The sequence below is a fragment of the Chelonoidis abingdonii genome, chromosome 3 (genome assembly GCF_003597395.2).
Source record: "Chelonoidis abingdonii isolate Lonesome George chromosome 3, CheloAbing_2.0, whole genome shotgun sequence".
NCBI classification, from domain to species: domain Eukaryota; kingdom Metazoa; phylum Chordata; order Testudines; family Testudinidae; genus Chelonoidis; species Chelonoidis abingdonii.
In genome coordinates this window covers 133,304,725-133,321,315 of record NC_133771.1, presented here as the reverse complement: position 1 = coordinate 133,321,315, position 16,591 = coordinate 133,304,725, and the positions used below count along the sequence as shown (strand labels likewise).

Genomic DNA, 16,591 nt, shown 5'->3' with positions numbered 1-16,591 from the left:
GCCTGTTCTTTAAACCTCCAGTGATGGGGATTGCACAATCTCCTTTGGAAGCCTATTCCAGAGCTTAACTACCCTTATAGTTAGGTTAGATCAGGGATCGGCAACCTTTGGCAGGCAGCCTGTTGGGGAAAGTCCCTGGTGGACCGGGCCAGTTTGTTTACCTGTAGCGTCCGCAGGTTTGGCCAATTGCAGCTCCCATTATAATAACCTATCAGAGGTATAAAGGAGAAGCCTCTTAAAAGGAACAACATCTTATTGTGTGACTCCCAAGAAATTCTAGTGAGGCTTCAGAGGTCATTTTTTCATAATGATTACCACACTGGTTGACTGAAATGTTTGTATTTTCTCCTCAAACCACATCAGCTTTTCTTGACATCCTCTATTTGGCAGCAAACATTCAATCTGGACTGCATCATCTTTTTAGCTTTCACTGTTCCCCTCCCCTCACCCATGAATTGCGCCGTAGTTGCCCCTGGTTGTTAGGAGATACCTCTCTCATGTCTTCACTGTACCAGAAATTACAACTGTTTTTCCTGCATTTCTCAAAGCTTAATAGCTGAGGGGGAAGAGTGTCAACGTTTGTTCAGTAGGGGGTGTGGAAATATTTTAATCTCTTTTGGGGTCCAGTATGAACCCAGTATGGGATCTGCATTAGGATTTTATGCCCTCCACAGACAAGACATCACTATCTACAGTCGTATTTCCAAGCAGCTGTTTCTAAGGGCTCTGTGGTCCTTTAACTCCCTAATACAGACTTCTTTCAAAAGAAAGTAGCCATCTTGATTTTCCCCATAACCTCTCTGAGACCTTTTTTTTTTCTCCTCCCCTAAATCAAACACATATCTTTCTGCCCTCCCCCTTGGATCCCTTAATAATTTTTAGATTCCCCTACAGAAATAGTACGCACAATTTCATTTCCCCTTTTCCTGTATTATAGGCAAGTGATGACTAATTTAATGTGCAGGACAAGTGAGGGGCGGATCAGTGTCCTGAATTTTGAAGCTTCTTTGTCTCCAGAGAGATGCAAGTTCTACATGCTTTTAGGCAGCTGAACACTTTTAGTAATCTTTTAAAAAGTCAACAATATTTCTACAGACTCAATACTTGTCATCAGTAAACAGTGCCAAGTGGGTTCCAAGAAGTGCTGGTTTGGGGGCAGTGAAACCCAAGACTTCATTAGACTAAATGGTACTCGGGGACATTATTCTTTTTTTTTTCTTCTCCCCCATAGCCCTTGTGTAGGCAATATGCTTTTTTAAAAAAAAGAGTCACAGCTATACTAGTGTATTTTTCCAGTAAACTTTAATGGCTTCTTTAGGTTTACTGGAGGTATTTCTCCACTAAAAAAACCTCATTGGTGAGCTAGCTGTTTACTCTTCATCACTGGACTTCTGCAAGAAGAGACATTGGCTTCAATCCAGCTCCCACTGAGGTTCACTGTTTTCAGTAGGAGCACCATCAGGTTCTCTCTTATTTCTTGTGACGTATAGTGAAGCTAGTTTTGATGATCTCCACCTCTAGTCATCATTCACTTACATAGACTGAAAGTTCCTTTTCACCCCTTTTCAATGGGTGTGGATGTTTCTTTCCTTCTCTTTTTCTTGAATGTCATTTGTTTTTTCATTTGTTTCATGGGTATTTTCAGATCCTTTTGAGTGCTGCTAAGCCGGTAATGTACAATATGGTGCAGCTTGTGGGAGTTGCTGGTTACAACCTGTTGTTATTGACTGACTTGCCATGGCATTATAATGCTTCTATACTATTGTGTGATTTGGATGTTGATGGTAGTGTTCATTCAGATCTAACAATTAAATCAGATTACTCAAATTGATTCTTACAACGTGATTCTTGTGTATGTAAGTAAGCAGCTTCTGAATATGAAGCAGAAATTAACAGAGGAGGTTCAGTGATGTCCATTTGGCCCTTTATTTTCCAGGAATAACACACTTTTACTTAACCATAATTTGGTTACTATACCAAAAATACAACCAGAAACTCATTTATCAGAGGGTGGGAGAGAGGATGATGCAAGGGATCACATCTGTAGACTTGCTGTGTACCAGATTTTAAAGGGAGACTCTTCCATTCTAAGGACAAATAAATGACTGAAGGCTTCCCATCTTAGCACTCATCTGTTTGTAAGGTCACTTTCCCGCAACTATATTAGTTGCCCTCCAGGATAGACACATTAAATATGGAATAGAGCAACACACACTTGGGAAGACTGCAGTATTCAACAGGAGGTCCAGTATGAAAAGCTCCTATGGGAAGGTGGGAGGGCAGAATTTATAGACTTTTCCCTCACTCCATACAAATACAGTTTTTAAAAATATGCTGGAAAGCAAACGCAGTCCGAATTTATTGCTCCCAGTTTAGCCCTTTTAAAATTTACATAACATGTTAAAAAAATTATTAATTGAGCAGTGAAGGAAATGCTGTGGCCAAGCCAGTAATATCACATTTTAATTAGCCAGCTTTTCTCCTTTGCTACCATTGGCACAGCTCTGTCTTCCAATGGTGCTTTACTGCTAGCTGAATTGCTTTTACTGTAAATTTCACTTAGTATTATTCAGCAAACTGTCACTAAACTGGAAGCATTAAACAGCTCTGAGTTAGTTACGGTTTTCGTGATTTTTTTTAAAATAATCAATGAGTGTTAATCGTGGTGATATGGCCAGGCCAGCACTGGTTAAGGGGATCAGGACAGAATAGCCAGGAAGCAAGAATACTGAATGAGAGTTACAGAGCCTTGAAAAATAACTACAGGCTTTGGCTTCCTGTATAACCTAAAGCCTGAACACCTAAAGTGTTATATTGCTATTACAATCCAGGTATTATATCAAAAAATAGTAACACTGTGTTCTATTTTGTTTTGTTGTTGTATTTTCTGTTCTCTCTCTTCTTCAAATACTCCTCCTTGATCTGCCCATGGTAAGATCAAGAAAATAATGATCAGCTTAATGAGATTAGAGCCAGATCCTCTTCCCAGCACAAAGCCCAGCTAAACAGGCATAGGCTGATGAGGACAGAATCCTCTTCCCTGATTCGGCTGCTCTGGAGCTACTATTGCAGACTCAGAGAATGTAGGGCTTATGGCTGCTTCAGTCCCACACTGTACTGGGGTGTACGGAGCCTTGCTGAGCAATGCTCAGACTACTCCCCAGGAAGTATGGATGCTCTGTGCAGACTCTCCATGTCCTCCCCACCTTGCGCAGTGAAACATTTATTCTACTGCATTCAGAATTTCCACAGCCCTCATTTGCCTCTGCAACCAAACCACATATTTCATACCTATCTTGCCCTATTGTCTTCAGCGTTCTAGTCCAAACTCGCTGTTCCTGTGATTTGTACCCAGTTTCAATGTGTGCAAAGGATAGCGTTGTCACTTTGTATCACTACATGCTATAGCTGTGGATTCAACTTTTAAATAAATAGACGGGTCTCAAACACAGACAGCATTTACCAGTTATGCAAGTTATCGGTTCTTCTCTTGCTAAGAAGATAGGTATAGGTCTCAGGAAGATAAGTATAGAGCTCAGGCAAAACACTCATCAACTTCACTGGCTGTTTTGCCAGGGAACTTCTAGATTGGGCCCCTCAGAGCTTAAGACTTAGTAACAGAAATGGATATTTAAAATATTAGCTCAGTCACTAAAAACGTTGGTTATATCATAAAAACATAATCCTCGTACATTCACAATTCAGCGGAGAAAGAATTGTGCCAGTCGAGCAATTGCCTTGACAATCAGAATTTCATAGGAATATACTCTCTGTTCAGAAATATTCACTTAATTGATGCTTTTAAAAATAAGCAAAGTACTAAGCATTAAAACACTTAAGAATGTGCCTGAAGACTGACTGCCATTCAATATTGGCAACATTCTACGTGGAGAGGAAGTGAAGACTAACTTATCCCTGTGAAACTATGGGATGAAAATGAATTGCCAACAACCAAAAAAAGCTGTACTTAGCTATGCCGCATTCCTACAAAACTCAAATCATGAGTTTTGTTCTGCACAGTATAAGTTGTTCAGGGCTAGGACTTGAAACACCACATTAGAACAGTAAAGCCACTGAAAAATTGTATGCCAAGAGTTGTCTTTTCAATTAATATGAATTACTGTTTTTCGGTCCTCATCAGAACATACTGTTCCCTTGTCCATATTTCACTTCCAAACTGTGAATTCAGAATTTAATCTAAGGGAGAACTTTTAAAAATCTAAGGGAAATTTTACCAGCTCAGATCTCTCTTATGCTGTGACTTTGTATGAACTCCACATATTAAACACTAAACCTTTCAGGTGCCAGTTAATCCACTTATATCAAGATACAAATATTGATCTTTTCTGAGAAGTGTCATAGGATTCTTTCCTCAAACTAATCTGATACCTAATCAGGAGCCAATATGCTAGTAGGAAGCATCTGGAGCTGGTCTTTTAGGAGAGCCAAGGTACAGCCAGGAAGGGTAAAACTATAACAGGTGAAATACTGATTTCATTTAAACCAATAATAATCCAGAATAATTGAAATGAAGTTAGTTGAGCTAGTCTTGATTTCTACTGGTGTAACTGAGATCATCATCTGACCCTAAGGAAATATTTGGAAATGAAGAATTAGATTAAAATATTAAAGCACAAATCAAAAAGGCACCTTCAGGATTTTTTTAGCACATGGCTTTACTACATCTCCATATGAACTCAAACCAGTAGATTGTATTACAGTTTGAGAATTACCCTAACTAAAATTTCCCCTCAAATTAGCCCTTGCTATGAGGAGAAGTATCATGGCTATAGGAACTTTAAAAACAGTGTTAAAGAAAATGGAAATTTAAACAAACCAAAATTAAATGTAAACAATATTAATGGTCTTATTTAAAGCCACAAAACCATAGAAATTAGGAGTTAAATCTGAAAATCCAGGTTAATTATATTTCCTAGTTCATGCCCGTGTGCCTTACTATTTTTCCTTCACAAGATAATGTTACTTCTAGCTAAGAAATGTAATCCTGGCCCAGACAGTCTCTTTCATGGTGTACCAGCTTGCTTGTTAGTTTTCAGGTGCCAATGATGAAGTCAAAAAAATTTCCACAGAAAGCAGATAGTTTTTGTGGTTGGGGGGAAATATTAGTCAGATCCAATTTTGTGACCAAAAAAAAAAAAAAAGTGTTGATGGAACATTTTCCGCCAGCTGTGTTCAGAAATATCTTCCAAATCATCGAGTATTGTATTTCAAGTTAGCACGTGTTCACATAGGGTGACATTCACTCTTATATAGAGGACTAGTACAAGGACTATGCACATCTTATGTCCTACATAAGTCCATATGAAGATGTGGAGTGTGTAGATACATGTATGAGATAAAACTTGACCTCATGTTGAGACTGGCAGATAAGCAAAAATACAGCACTTTGTACAGTTTGAGTTCTGTACAAAGATCATTAAAACCAAAAGGCTCCTGCCACCCAGATTTTGGCAATGAGCATATTGAGCTCTCATTCCCCATAGCAACACTCAGCTGTAATGTCATACACCTGCCAACTTTGAAAGCCAGAATATTTGGTACTGGAATCTGCCACACAACTTTTTGAGGTGGCTTTGCATTACTGCTCAAACCATTCTCCCAGCTCCAATAAGTGATAAATGTGGTCACCCCTGCAACTCCTATGATATTGTGAAGAACACTCTGGAAATGGGTTTTCCGGGAATAGAAAGTTACAACACTGCTGCTGCACTAGTTCATAAAATCACCCAAGGAAAACATCCTGAATGAATTAGAAAGTTAACATATCTATATAGGTTATCATTTGTTCTTTTTCTTTCATTCTCAGACTCTGAAACGTTAACTTGTCACATTTGGAACCTATCTATCAAAAGGCTTTGGGGCATGTAATGACAAACATCAGGGAGGGAGAAGAGCTATTTAAGCTAAAGGACAATGTTGTCATAAGAACAAATACAAATAAACTCGCCATGAATAAATTTAGGCTAGAGATCAGAAGAAGGCTTCTATCCGTCACAGGAGTGAGATTCTGAAACAGACTTTCAGTAGGAATAGTGGGGGCAAACAACTTACATAGTTTTAAAATAGACTTTGATACATTTATGAATGGGATTATACAATGGGGTTGCCGGTGACTGCAGGGGACTGGACTCAGTGAGCAGGAGGTTCCTTCCAGTCCTATGCCCCTCTGACATCAATACAAGTAAAGGCAGAACATTCTTGGATGAAATGGTAATACATTTTATAAAACTGTACACAGGATTACAGAGTTTCTTTGATACTCGCAAAGGGCCCAGTTCTACTGTTGTTACTCTGAGTAGCACTTCTCCAAGAATACTTCCATTGTGTTCAGTGGGAGTATGCTTCTGTGTAAGTTCTCAGTAAGTGAAAGGATGGCAGACCTAGGCCCTTAAAGACCAGCTATCTGCAGTGATCTGGCACTAGCTCAATGCGCTACTAGATCCAAGTTTGTGTCTCATCTAAGTACTTTTCTTCCAGGGTGGTAGGTACAGAGACAGGGCCAGTATTATGAATAGACAGCTACATAAGAAGGAAAATCTGGGAGGGCTGGCAAAAGTGAGCAGCCATCGCCGGGGCAGCTGGTATCATGAGAGTCTTTCGGTGTTGGGGGTTGTGGAGCGCTGTTGCCTACTGCAACGGATTGCAGAAATGGATTAGGGACAGCAAGAGTATCTGCTCATCAGTTGACCAACCTAGCCCTATATGGTAAAGCCAATAACGACATCACGTCCTTGTTTACATGAACTTTGAGCCTAAGCAAATTCTATGCTTGGTCAAGGTACACTACATACGCTTCTTAACAGTGGGTGGAGAAGATGCTGAAATGTAAGAACTGGCATTCTTTTAGGAAAGCATGAGTTTAAAGCCCTGGTTCCAGATACCATCAGCCTTACGCTGTTGCATGCCTAGCCAGTCTGAGGCTTTGGAATGATGTAAATCAGCATACCTCCACCGACGTCAACAGAGCTATCCTGATTTATTCCAGCTGAGGAGGTGGCCAATCGTTTCTAACAGAAGTAAAGAAATAATGAATAGTAATGCAGCTCAGGGGTGGCTCTAGACATTTTGCCACCCCAAGCAGGGCGGTATACCACGGGGGGTGCTCTGCTGGTCACCGGGAGAGCGGCAGGCGGCTCCGGAGCTGCGGGACCAGCGGACCCTCCGCAGGCATGCCTGCGGGAGGTCCATCGGAGCCGCCTGCCACCCTCCCGGTGACTGGCAGAGCGCCCCCCACGGCATGCCGCCCCAAGCATGCGCCTGGCATGCTGGGGCCTGGAGCCGCCCCTGATGCAGCTGTTAAAATCTTGCTAATCAGCTGTTAAAATCTTGCATTGTGAGTAGCTGCACTGACTTTACCAGGACTACTTGTCTTTAGATTAAAATAGTACAAAGCACTTGAAAGTCAAAGGTTATTTAAGGGTAAGCAACATAAATATAAGCAACCTAATCTGTGTCGCATAGAATTCATAGTAATTATGAGTTCACATTGCAGCAGTGGTTTGTGGGATTAAAGCTGATAGAATGCAAAATACTGTAGGGTGGAAGGAAAGAATCAAAAGCTCACTGCCTACTAAACCAAAATTACTGGGTGGAAGTTTACAGCATGGAAAGCTCTCTTAAATAGTCTCACTGGCAGAAAGTTCCTGTCTTTGGTCAAATCATCATTATTACACTGTATAAAAACACTGCCGGTGTGAGTAAAGAAGAGAAGGTGAAAGCTGGTATTATCCCTCCTGGCAAAAGTTTCTTCAAAGATTTTTGCTAGCGATCAGAATAACCAGAGGCCACCATACTCAGCACAAAATATAAAATCCATTTCTTCAGCTTAGCTTTCCAGAAATATATTCTTTACACACAGACACAATATGCAAAAGACCCACAATCAACTAACTATTCAAGTTTTATATCTACAAGCAGAGAAGGGTGAGAGTGTTGTTACTTCAAATTGAATTTCTTGGGAGTCTCTAAATACTGGAGTAATTTGTGCCTTGGCCCCACTGAAGGCAATGGCCAGTCTCCTGCACTCTTCAATAGGGATGGGATAGTAAGTTATGGGTCAAAACAATTCCTGGAGTAACTATTGACTTCAGTGGAATTACACCCTGGTCTACAGGTGAAATTCACCACTGTGAAGTAGGTCAGCCCAAGGCCTATTAACTACTTAAGTCCTATTTAAGCCCTATTTGAGGCCCTTGTGCTGAATTTGAATGTTTATGCTATGTGGCACTTAGATGCGCCCATCTAAAACCTGAACATTGCAAGCCCATTTTCATAAAAGAAACAGAGACCGGGCATTTTGAAGAAGTCATGAAATTCATACTCCAGGCTGAAATTTCAGTAAAAATCAGGTTTTTGTACCATAGAGAGATACCGTGAATGTTTTAAAAGAACACAGATTAGATACTTTCTTCCATAAAGAGCATAACATATAATTACTTATAGTCTACCCAGATATAATTTGCATTTGTTGCTTCTATTTCTTTTCAAATTATACTTTGCAATTACATTTACTTTCTAGATAGGCAGTGCTAATGCACACTTCAATGAAGATGCCATTCAATGCTGAAGTTTGTTCTTGACACAATAAGCATTTAGACATTTCTGTGGATGGTGAACAGAGAAGTTTCTCACAGCACACACAAAAATAACCCTCCCAGATTATTTGCTTGTTTCTGATTTCCTACTTTTGAATGAGCCACAATTTCCTTTTTACAGCAGCTGATATCACAAAACCCAGTTGTCTAGACCTAATGTTTCACAAATACAACAAAGGCCTGATCCTGAATTGGTGGAAATATGTGTATTGATGTCACTGTCTGCAGAATCAGGACCTGAGAAAGCAAATCTTACTATATCTTACAACATGTTTACACCCTTATTTACAGCCCCTTCAATTTAGGGTGACCAGACAGCAAGTGTGAAAAATCAGGATAGCGGGTGAGGGGTAATACAAGCCTATATAAGAAAAGGACCCAAAAATCGGGACAGTCCCTATAAAATCGGGACATCTGGTCACCCTACCTCAATTCAAAACTCCACTCTCAGGCTTCAGTCAATGACCGACCAACGTAGCAACACCCTGGCATTTATTTATTTAGGCCATTGGTAAGGAACTCCCCCTAGTTATTGCAGTGGTTAAACACCATTGAAATGTGTGCTGCAAAACTTATCTATTATACTGACCTTGAAGCTGGCGTCCTTTGTACAAATCCTTTGTTTTGGTTGGATGAGCTCTGGCGCTGTTATCACACTTAGGTTGTTCATACCTACGGGGAAAGCAAAGAGAAGAAAAAACAAACTTAAATCAACTTAAATTAGATTTGTTCTTCTTTCAAGCTCTATATGGTTACACTGAAATTGTTCCGAGCCAAAACTGTGTAATTTTATTCTCATTACAGTGGTACACAAGGATATAGACAGAAGTGAAATGATTCATAGTGTTGATATTTCAAAGACCTCATTGCAAATATTAATTCATTCATCCTCACAACACCACAAAAATATGAGTGAGCCCATTATACTGATCGGGAAACTGACGAAACAAGGCAGCGAAGAAGCATTAGGAAACCTAATACAAAAAGAAAATTAGGTTCCTCCCATCTACCATAACACTGATGTAGAAAGCTGTAAACCATATAACACATTTGGGAGCTGGCATATTATTCAGGTTGTTCCTGAAAAACAATTTTAGCTCCCCCCTCCCCCCCAACAACCTGGTACTGTGCTTGGTAGATATTACAGTACTAAAATTGTATTGTGAGTGGAACAAACATTAGCTTATGTAAGAAAGGCTGACCTCTAATCACTAGCAGTTACAGAAAAGTCTGGAGAACGAGGAGATGTGTTGGGATGGTTTCAACTGGAGAGTGGAATGGACTTAGCTGATCTTCAGTTATTGCTTGATAAATGATATGTCTTGTCTTTTTCTTAGACATTTAATTAATGCAAGACTGTGAGTTACAGATGGTAACAAGAAACTCTGTGCTATTTGTATCGCCTCTACAAGTAGATGTATCAAATGCCTCCAACTGTGCTGTTTTCCCCATGATCTTGTAATAGATGCTATATAATGAAGTATATCTATTCTGCATTTACAACCCCATCCCCATCTTCAGATGCAACACGTCGTGAGTCTTGATGCTTCCTGCTGCTACTACCAATTTATTAGCACAGTTACAGGTGACACAACCTTCACTGTAGGAGTATGTCTAAGCAGGAATGTTGTAAGCAAGAGACAAGAAATAATTTTTCCGCTGTACTCAGCGCTGATTAGGTTTCAACTGGAGTATTGTGTCCAGTGCTGGGTGCCACATTTCAGGAAAGATGTGAACAAATTGGAGAAAGTCCAGAGAAGAGCAACAAAAATGATTAAAGGTCTAGAAAACATGACCTCTGAGGTAATATTGAAAAAATTGGGTTTGTTTAGTCTGGTGAAGAGAAGACTGAGAGGGGACATGGTAACAGTTTTCAAGTACATAAAAAGTTGTTACAGGAGGAGGGAGAAAAATAGTTCTCCTTAACCTCTGAGGATAGGACAAGAAGCAATGGGCTTAAATTGCAGCAAGGGCAGTTTAGGTTGAACATTAGGAAAAATTTCCTGTCAGAGTGATTAAGTACTGGAGCAAATTGCCTATGGAGGTTGTGAAATCTCCCATCACTGGAGATTTTTAAGAGCAGGTTAGACAAACACCTGTCAGGGATGGTCTTGATAATAGTTAGTCCTGCCATGAGTGCAGGGGACTGGACTAGAAGACCTCTCAAGGTCTCTTCCAGTCCTACGATTTTATGCTGATATTTCAAATGCCAACAATATTTGCATCGCGAATGTGATGGCTACATTGTACTTAAGTATAGCTGGATCTATGCCTCTGCCATCACCAGCTTGGAGGGCATGCCAACAATAAGAAGGTTCAGGGCAAAGCAAACAGTCAGATCCCTGGCCACCATCGCTTTTAGTTGCAGGTGATATAACTTAGAGCAGCTCTGTAGCTCAGCCCCTGTCTAGTCCAGTAACAGGGGACCAGAAAGGTGGCAGTGGCACAGAGCCACCTTCCAATCCTCCATCCCAAGCTGTACTATGTGTAAACTTGACACACCTGGGGATTGATCCCACCCAATTTTATCAGCCCTCACTCTCACACTGCTCACATCCTTCCAAAATTCAGAATACCATCCTGGGGCAGCCTCTTCTGTGTCTTAAACCAAACTCTGGAATAACCAAAGAAGATACAAAGCATGATTTATTCCTGCCTTACACATTTTGCTACTATTCTGAGTTGTTAGCATTGTATACTGACTTGGAAAATAAGTGCCAATACTAATAAATCCACCCTGTGTTTTGCACTGAAGCCAGTTTAGTGAGTGCTTGCAACAATATTCATACAGCACAGAATGGTAAACTGTCCATATTTTATAAGCCTCCCTATGGAGTCTCGGTGATCTGATTTAAGAAGTTCCCAACAAATGGACAGGGGCACAATTAACGGGTGAAATATCAAACAGGAAAAGAATTTCCATCATACTCAATAGGAAAACTGTGTGTACTCGGGCTCTGTAACTACACATTTGGGTCTTCCAGTGCTCCTGGAATTGCCACAAGAACTGAATGTGGAAAGCACTGTTGCCATGTTTTTAAAACCAAAAGAGGGACTGGTTACACTATGGCATTTACAATAAAGCTATTTAATTTGTTGCCTCAGAGTGTATGGAACTATCTTAGCATTCCGCAGGTTCGGGGTTACAATTTTCTCTCTCTCTCTCTCTCACACACACACATACACACAGAGAGGACCTGATTTTCCATTGCCTTGCACCTTGTGTAATCATTTATATCTGTAGAAAGTGGGAGTAAAACACTACCAGATCAGAAAAGTAGAATTGTACACCCACTTCGCACTGGGTACAAAGCAGAGAAGAATCAGGTCTTCTGCCTTTTGGTTCCGATCCCGTGATTTTATCAATCTATTGTCCCTTCATTAAACATAAAATGCAGACAAGAAACTTGTCTAAATTCTATTTAAAAGAGGATCTCTTTCTGCTTCCCTTTTACCTGTCTTTAAGTCTTGGAGTGCCATTGGAATCCCAACAAGTGAAAGCTCACAGACAATGTAAGAAAATGGGGCTTTGATCACGCTGCTGGCTGTGGATTACATATCAGTGTCAGACCTAATTCACTAGCAGTTACTGTTGGATTTAGTCCCCCTAAACAAATGACAATCCAAGAAATGTGAGCTGTGGCAAGAAAGACGGCTGCTTTTACCATTGACTGATTAGGAGGAATGACACTTGGCAACCAGTCATGATGTAAGCTCCTTGGACCAAAGCTGCTCCCACAGTTTAAAAAGCCTGTTTCTCACCAACATATAGTACATGAGACAGGGTTTTTCGGCTCTGCATGGTGTTACACAGCACATGAGAAACTCTCACCACCTGCATGGTGATACAGCTACAGCTGCTTGGTGCCCTATATGTATTAGTTTGCAAAGGTGGCCAAAATAGAGACGAAAGATGCTAGAAGCTATAACAGCTCAACCAGGTCTAATAATTTCATTTCATGCCACTTCATGGTTTGCTTCTCAGGCATATTCCTCCCCAAAATAGATTATTCCGATGCCCAAGATTTCAACTGAAATATTAACCAGTCATATAATGAAATATCATAGAATCACAGAACTGGAAGAGACCTCGAGAGGTCATCTAGTCCAGTCCCCTGCACTAAAGGCAGGACTAAGTATTATCTAGACCATTCCTGACAGGTGATTGTCTAACCTGCTCTTAAAAATCCCCAGTGATGTAGATTCCACCACCTCCCTAGGCAATTTATTCCAGTGCTTAACTACTCTGACAGTTAGGAAGTTTTTCCTAATGTCCAAATTAAACTGCCCTTGCTGCAATTTAAGCCCATTGCTTCTTCTCCTATCCTCAGAATTAAGAACAATTTTTCTCCCTCCTCCTTGTAACAACCTTTTATGTACTTGAAAACATGTCCCCTCTCTGTCTTCTCTTCTCCAGACTAAACAAAGCAATTTTTTTCAATCTTTCCTCGTAGGTCATGTTTTCTAGACCTTTAATCATTTTTGTTGCTGTTCTCTGGACTTCCTCCAATTTGTCCACATCTTTCTAAAATGTGGTGCCCAGAATTGGACACAATACTCCAGTTGAGGCCTAATCAGCGCGGAGTTGAGCGGAAGAATTCTTTCTTGTGTCTTGCCTACAATAGTCCTGCAAATACATCTCAGAATGATGTTTGCTTATTTTTGCAACAGCATTACATTGTTGATTCATATTTAGCTTGTGATCCATATGTTGTGGTACAGTAAGATAGGCCTTTAACTGAACCCAAACTGAATCTTTATTAGGGCTCATAAAAATTTGATAACTTTTTTCTGCTCTCCCCCCACCTCTTATGGGAAGCCCCTAGAATTGAATAGATGACTATCACTTTTCTACTTTTCTGTTTTTATTATCCTATTGAATTTAATAGAGAACTATTCTCCGGCTATATAATTCTGTAGGATAGTTCACAAAACCTCTAGAAAATATATAATCAAATTTGATAGAGTTTTCAATTAATTTCAGTAGAACCTCATTACATTTCTACAGAATTCTATTGGTTTCATCCCTATATTCTATAGGGCTGTTCTGTACATGTTTCTTTTCATTTCTATGTTCCACTCCACCTTTTTGTTTCAGCTGGTACATGGAGGAGGAAGTACAAAGGTTCTTTAAAAAAAAAATCAGCATTTATAGCAGTTGCATGTGTCTAAGATCACCTCATTGGTTCCCCATGGTCAATATGGGAGGCACCTTTAGTACTTGTGTGATAACTGTCACGTGTTGACATTTTAATGGTTTCTAACACTGCATGTTCTCAGTAGATTTTCAGCACCATTTTGTGATCAAAGAACCTTTCGGTGCTTTTCTGAATTGAACTCACAAACACTTTTTTAGAGTCTTTCAACTATAGTCTAGTTGTTTAAAAATCACCTACAATTGGTAAAATCCTTTTATCGTGTTAGAAGTTCTCAATAGTCATAGGCTTCAATCCTGCAAACAGTTACATGTGTGAATAGTCCCATAGACTTCAGTGGGACTACTTATGTGAGTAAGTGCCAGCATGTGCATGTGTTTGCAGGATCAAGGCCATAGGTTGCAATGACAAGGCATAACAAGGTTTAATATTAAAGTTGCTTCACCTTAATTCATAAATCCCATTTTTTGTTAGTTTATATCTCATCCATCTCACTTTGTTTTTAAGGGGACATGGTAAGGTTAAAGTTCATAGTTTAAAAAAAACACATTAGTCTGCAAAAGAGAAGAGTGAGGGGGGATTTGATAGCAGCCCTCAACTACCTGAAAGGGGGTTCCAGAGAAGACGGAGCTCAGCTGTGCTCAGTGTTGGCAGATGACAGAACAAGGAGCATTGGTCTCAAGTTGCAGTGGGGAAGGTCTAGGTTGGATATTAGGAAACACTATTTCACTAGGAGGGTGGTGAAGCACTGGAATGGGTTACCTAGGGAGGTGGTGGAATCTCCATCCTTAGAGGTTTTTATGGCCTGGCTTGACAAAGCCTTGGCTGGGATGATTTGGTTGGTGTTGGTCCTGCTTTGAGCAGGGGATTGGACAAGATGACCTCCTGAGGTCTCTTACAACCCTGATATTCTGATTCTATTACTAATAAGCTCATAGATTACAATTAATTTTTAAAATCTAGTATGCTTTTCATCTTTTACTGTATGCTCTATGTTTAATTTTTACGTTTCACTCAGTTCAGAGAAACTAGATGAGGGCTCTTTCTGGGGAATTATACTTTCAGATTCTCACGCATTAGTTCAAATCTGCAGCATCTGAATTTACAGCACTTCAGGGGAAAGCTTACATTCTTTTTATATAAGGCTTTGAAAAAACCCCCACTCTTCTACCTCCCCTCTCCATACTTGCACACATTCATTCTGCCTCCCTAAAATTTTAAATGTAATACTACATATGGTAGCTCAACTTATTAGAAATACCCATGTTACACGTGTTCCCAGTGACCATATATACCCAATTATATCTTAATATGTCTAACTGAAATGCATTTATCTGATTTTCATCAAACTATTCATTTTAAAAGCATCACAAACTTTGCAACGTCTTGAAGCTCTGCTAGCCACGACAGCAACACACAACTATTCTGACTCTTCCTTATAGGACAGGATGAAACAGTGAGACATTTTTTCCTCTTCAGTGCTTAGTTTATCTTCACAGTATCTGATGGAAAGTTTATTGAATTGTCCAGTGGCCCATCAGATAAAGTTTTTGCTCCAGGAAGGTGCAATGCAATTTCATGCCCATGTGAGTGTGTCTCCTATGAGTGAAAAAGGCACTTCTTTTGAACAACAGGAATAGAAGCTGCTTTGATGGCAAGCGTAGAATTCAGCTATCTGATAGATGACCTCTTCAATCAGCCAGGGAAAGAGTGAAAGAGAAATCTTTGAGTGGTGCACACTAATGTAGTGCCTGGCAACCAGCCTGATCCCTGATTAATCTGATACCCCGCTCTGCATTTCCTTTCTCCTTCCCTCCCCTTTATTAGTAGTGCTCTGTGCCTACACTTTCCCCTCCGCCGTCTGCACTTTTGGCTTAGGTTCATCGTAAATACAAATGCAGTACATCATATATAATCAAAATCTATAAAGCAAAATAGGTGTTAAAATACTGTAGCATGAAAGGTCTGATTTTAACCCTGAAAGGCAATAAAACTGTCATCTTCTTTTGTCAATCTCTCACCAAATGTCCCAGCTGAGCCTACAGAAAAGTAGCTGCACTGAGACCCAATGAAAGAGGAGATTAAATACAAGAAGCTGGGGACAACAGGGTGGCAGAGGGATAGAATGACAGGTTTATATTGGAAAGGGGACATTGTCAGGCTAAAAGTCATAAATTAAAAAGCACTATTCTGTTACTCACATGCTTAACTTTAAGTAAGTGTTTGCAGGGTCAAGGCCTTTTTTCACTGTTTATGATATTTGTTTTCTTTTATGTGAATGGCACACAATGTAGAAAATGTAATAGTGTAGTCAGTTTCCTATTTGCTTATAGTCTTTTGTTAGTCCCTTTCATTTCGGGTATTAGCACAATTTTTTTTAATGGTTGGGTTAAAAGAACATTAGGGAAATGTTTATCTGTTTTAAAAAAAACCCGTTTCCACTTGGTTTATTTATTTTTTAAACCAGAGACATTTCCACTGGTCTTAGGTTTCGTCCTAGCAGGTTTTTTCATGTTCAGCCTCACTGAGTTCTTTTGCACTTCTTTGCAGCAGACTTACTAATGTTATTGCCAGGAAGCTCTTGTCTTTAATTTATTTTGTTAATTTCCCATTCCACCCAGTAGCGTAGTCAAGGGTAAATGATAAATGGATGAACTCCATTTATCTGCATTTGAGGAACATGCAGTTTAGGGTAGGTTAGTTTATCTACTTTTTTTTACCACTGATTCCACCATCTTTTTTTTATTTCACCAATGCTACCTCTTTTCTGGAACGCTTTCATTGACAACTGATCATTCCTTGGCTTCAAAATGAGGGGGA

At 39.9% G+C, this 16,591-nt stretch overlaps 1 protein-coding gene across 1 annotated transcript in view; it reads right to left on the bottom strand.

Moving 5' to 3' along the window:
* SMOC2 (SPARC related modular calcium binding 2) overlaps positions 1 to 16,591 on the bottom strand; it is a 184,152-nt gene that overhangs the window by 24,519 nt on the left and 143,042 nt on the right. The window contains exon 9 of the mRNA XM_032780989.2: positions 9,205 to 9,287. Coding sequence (XP_032636880.1) covers positions 9,205 to 9,287 — 83 coding nt within the window. The remainder of the gene's footprint in view (positions 1 to 9,204; positions 9,288 to 16,591) is intronic.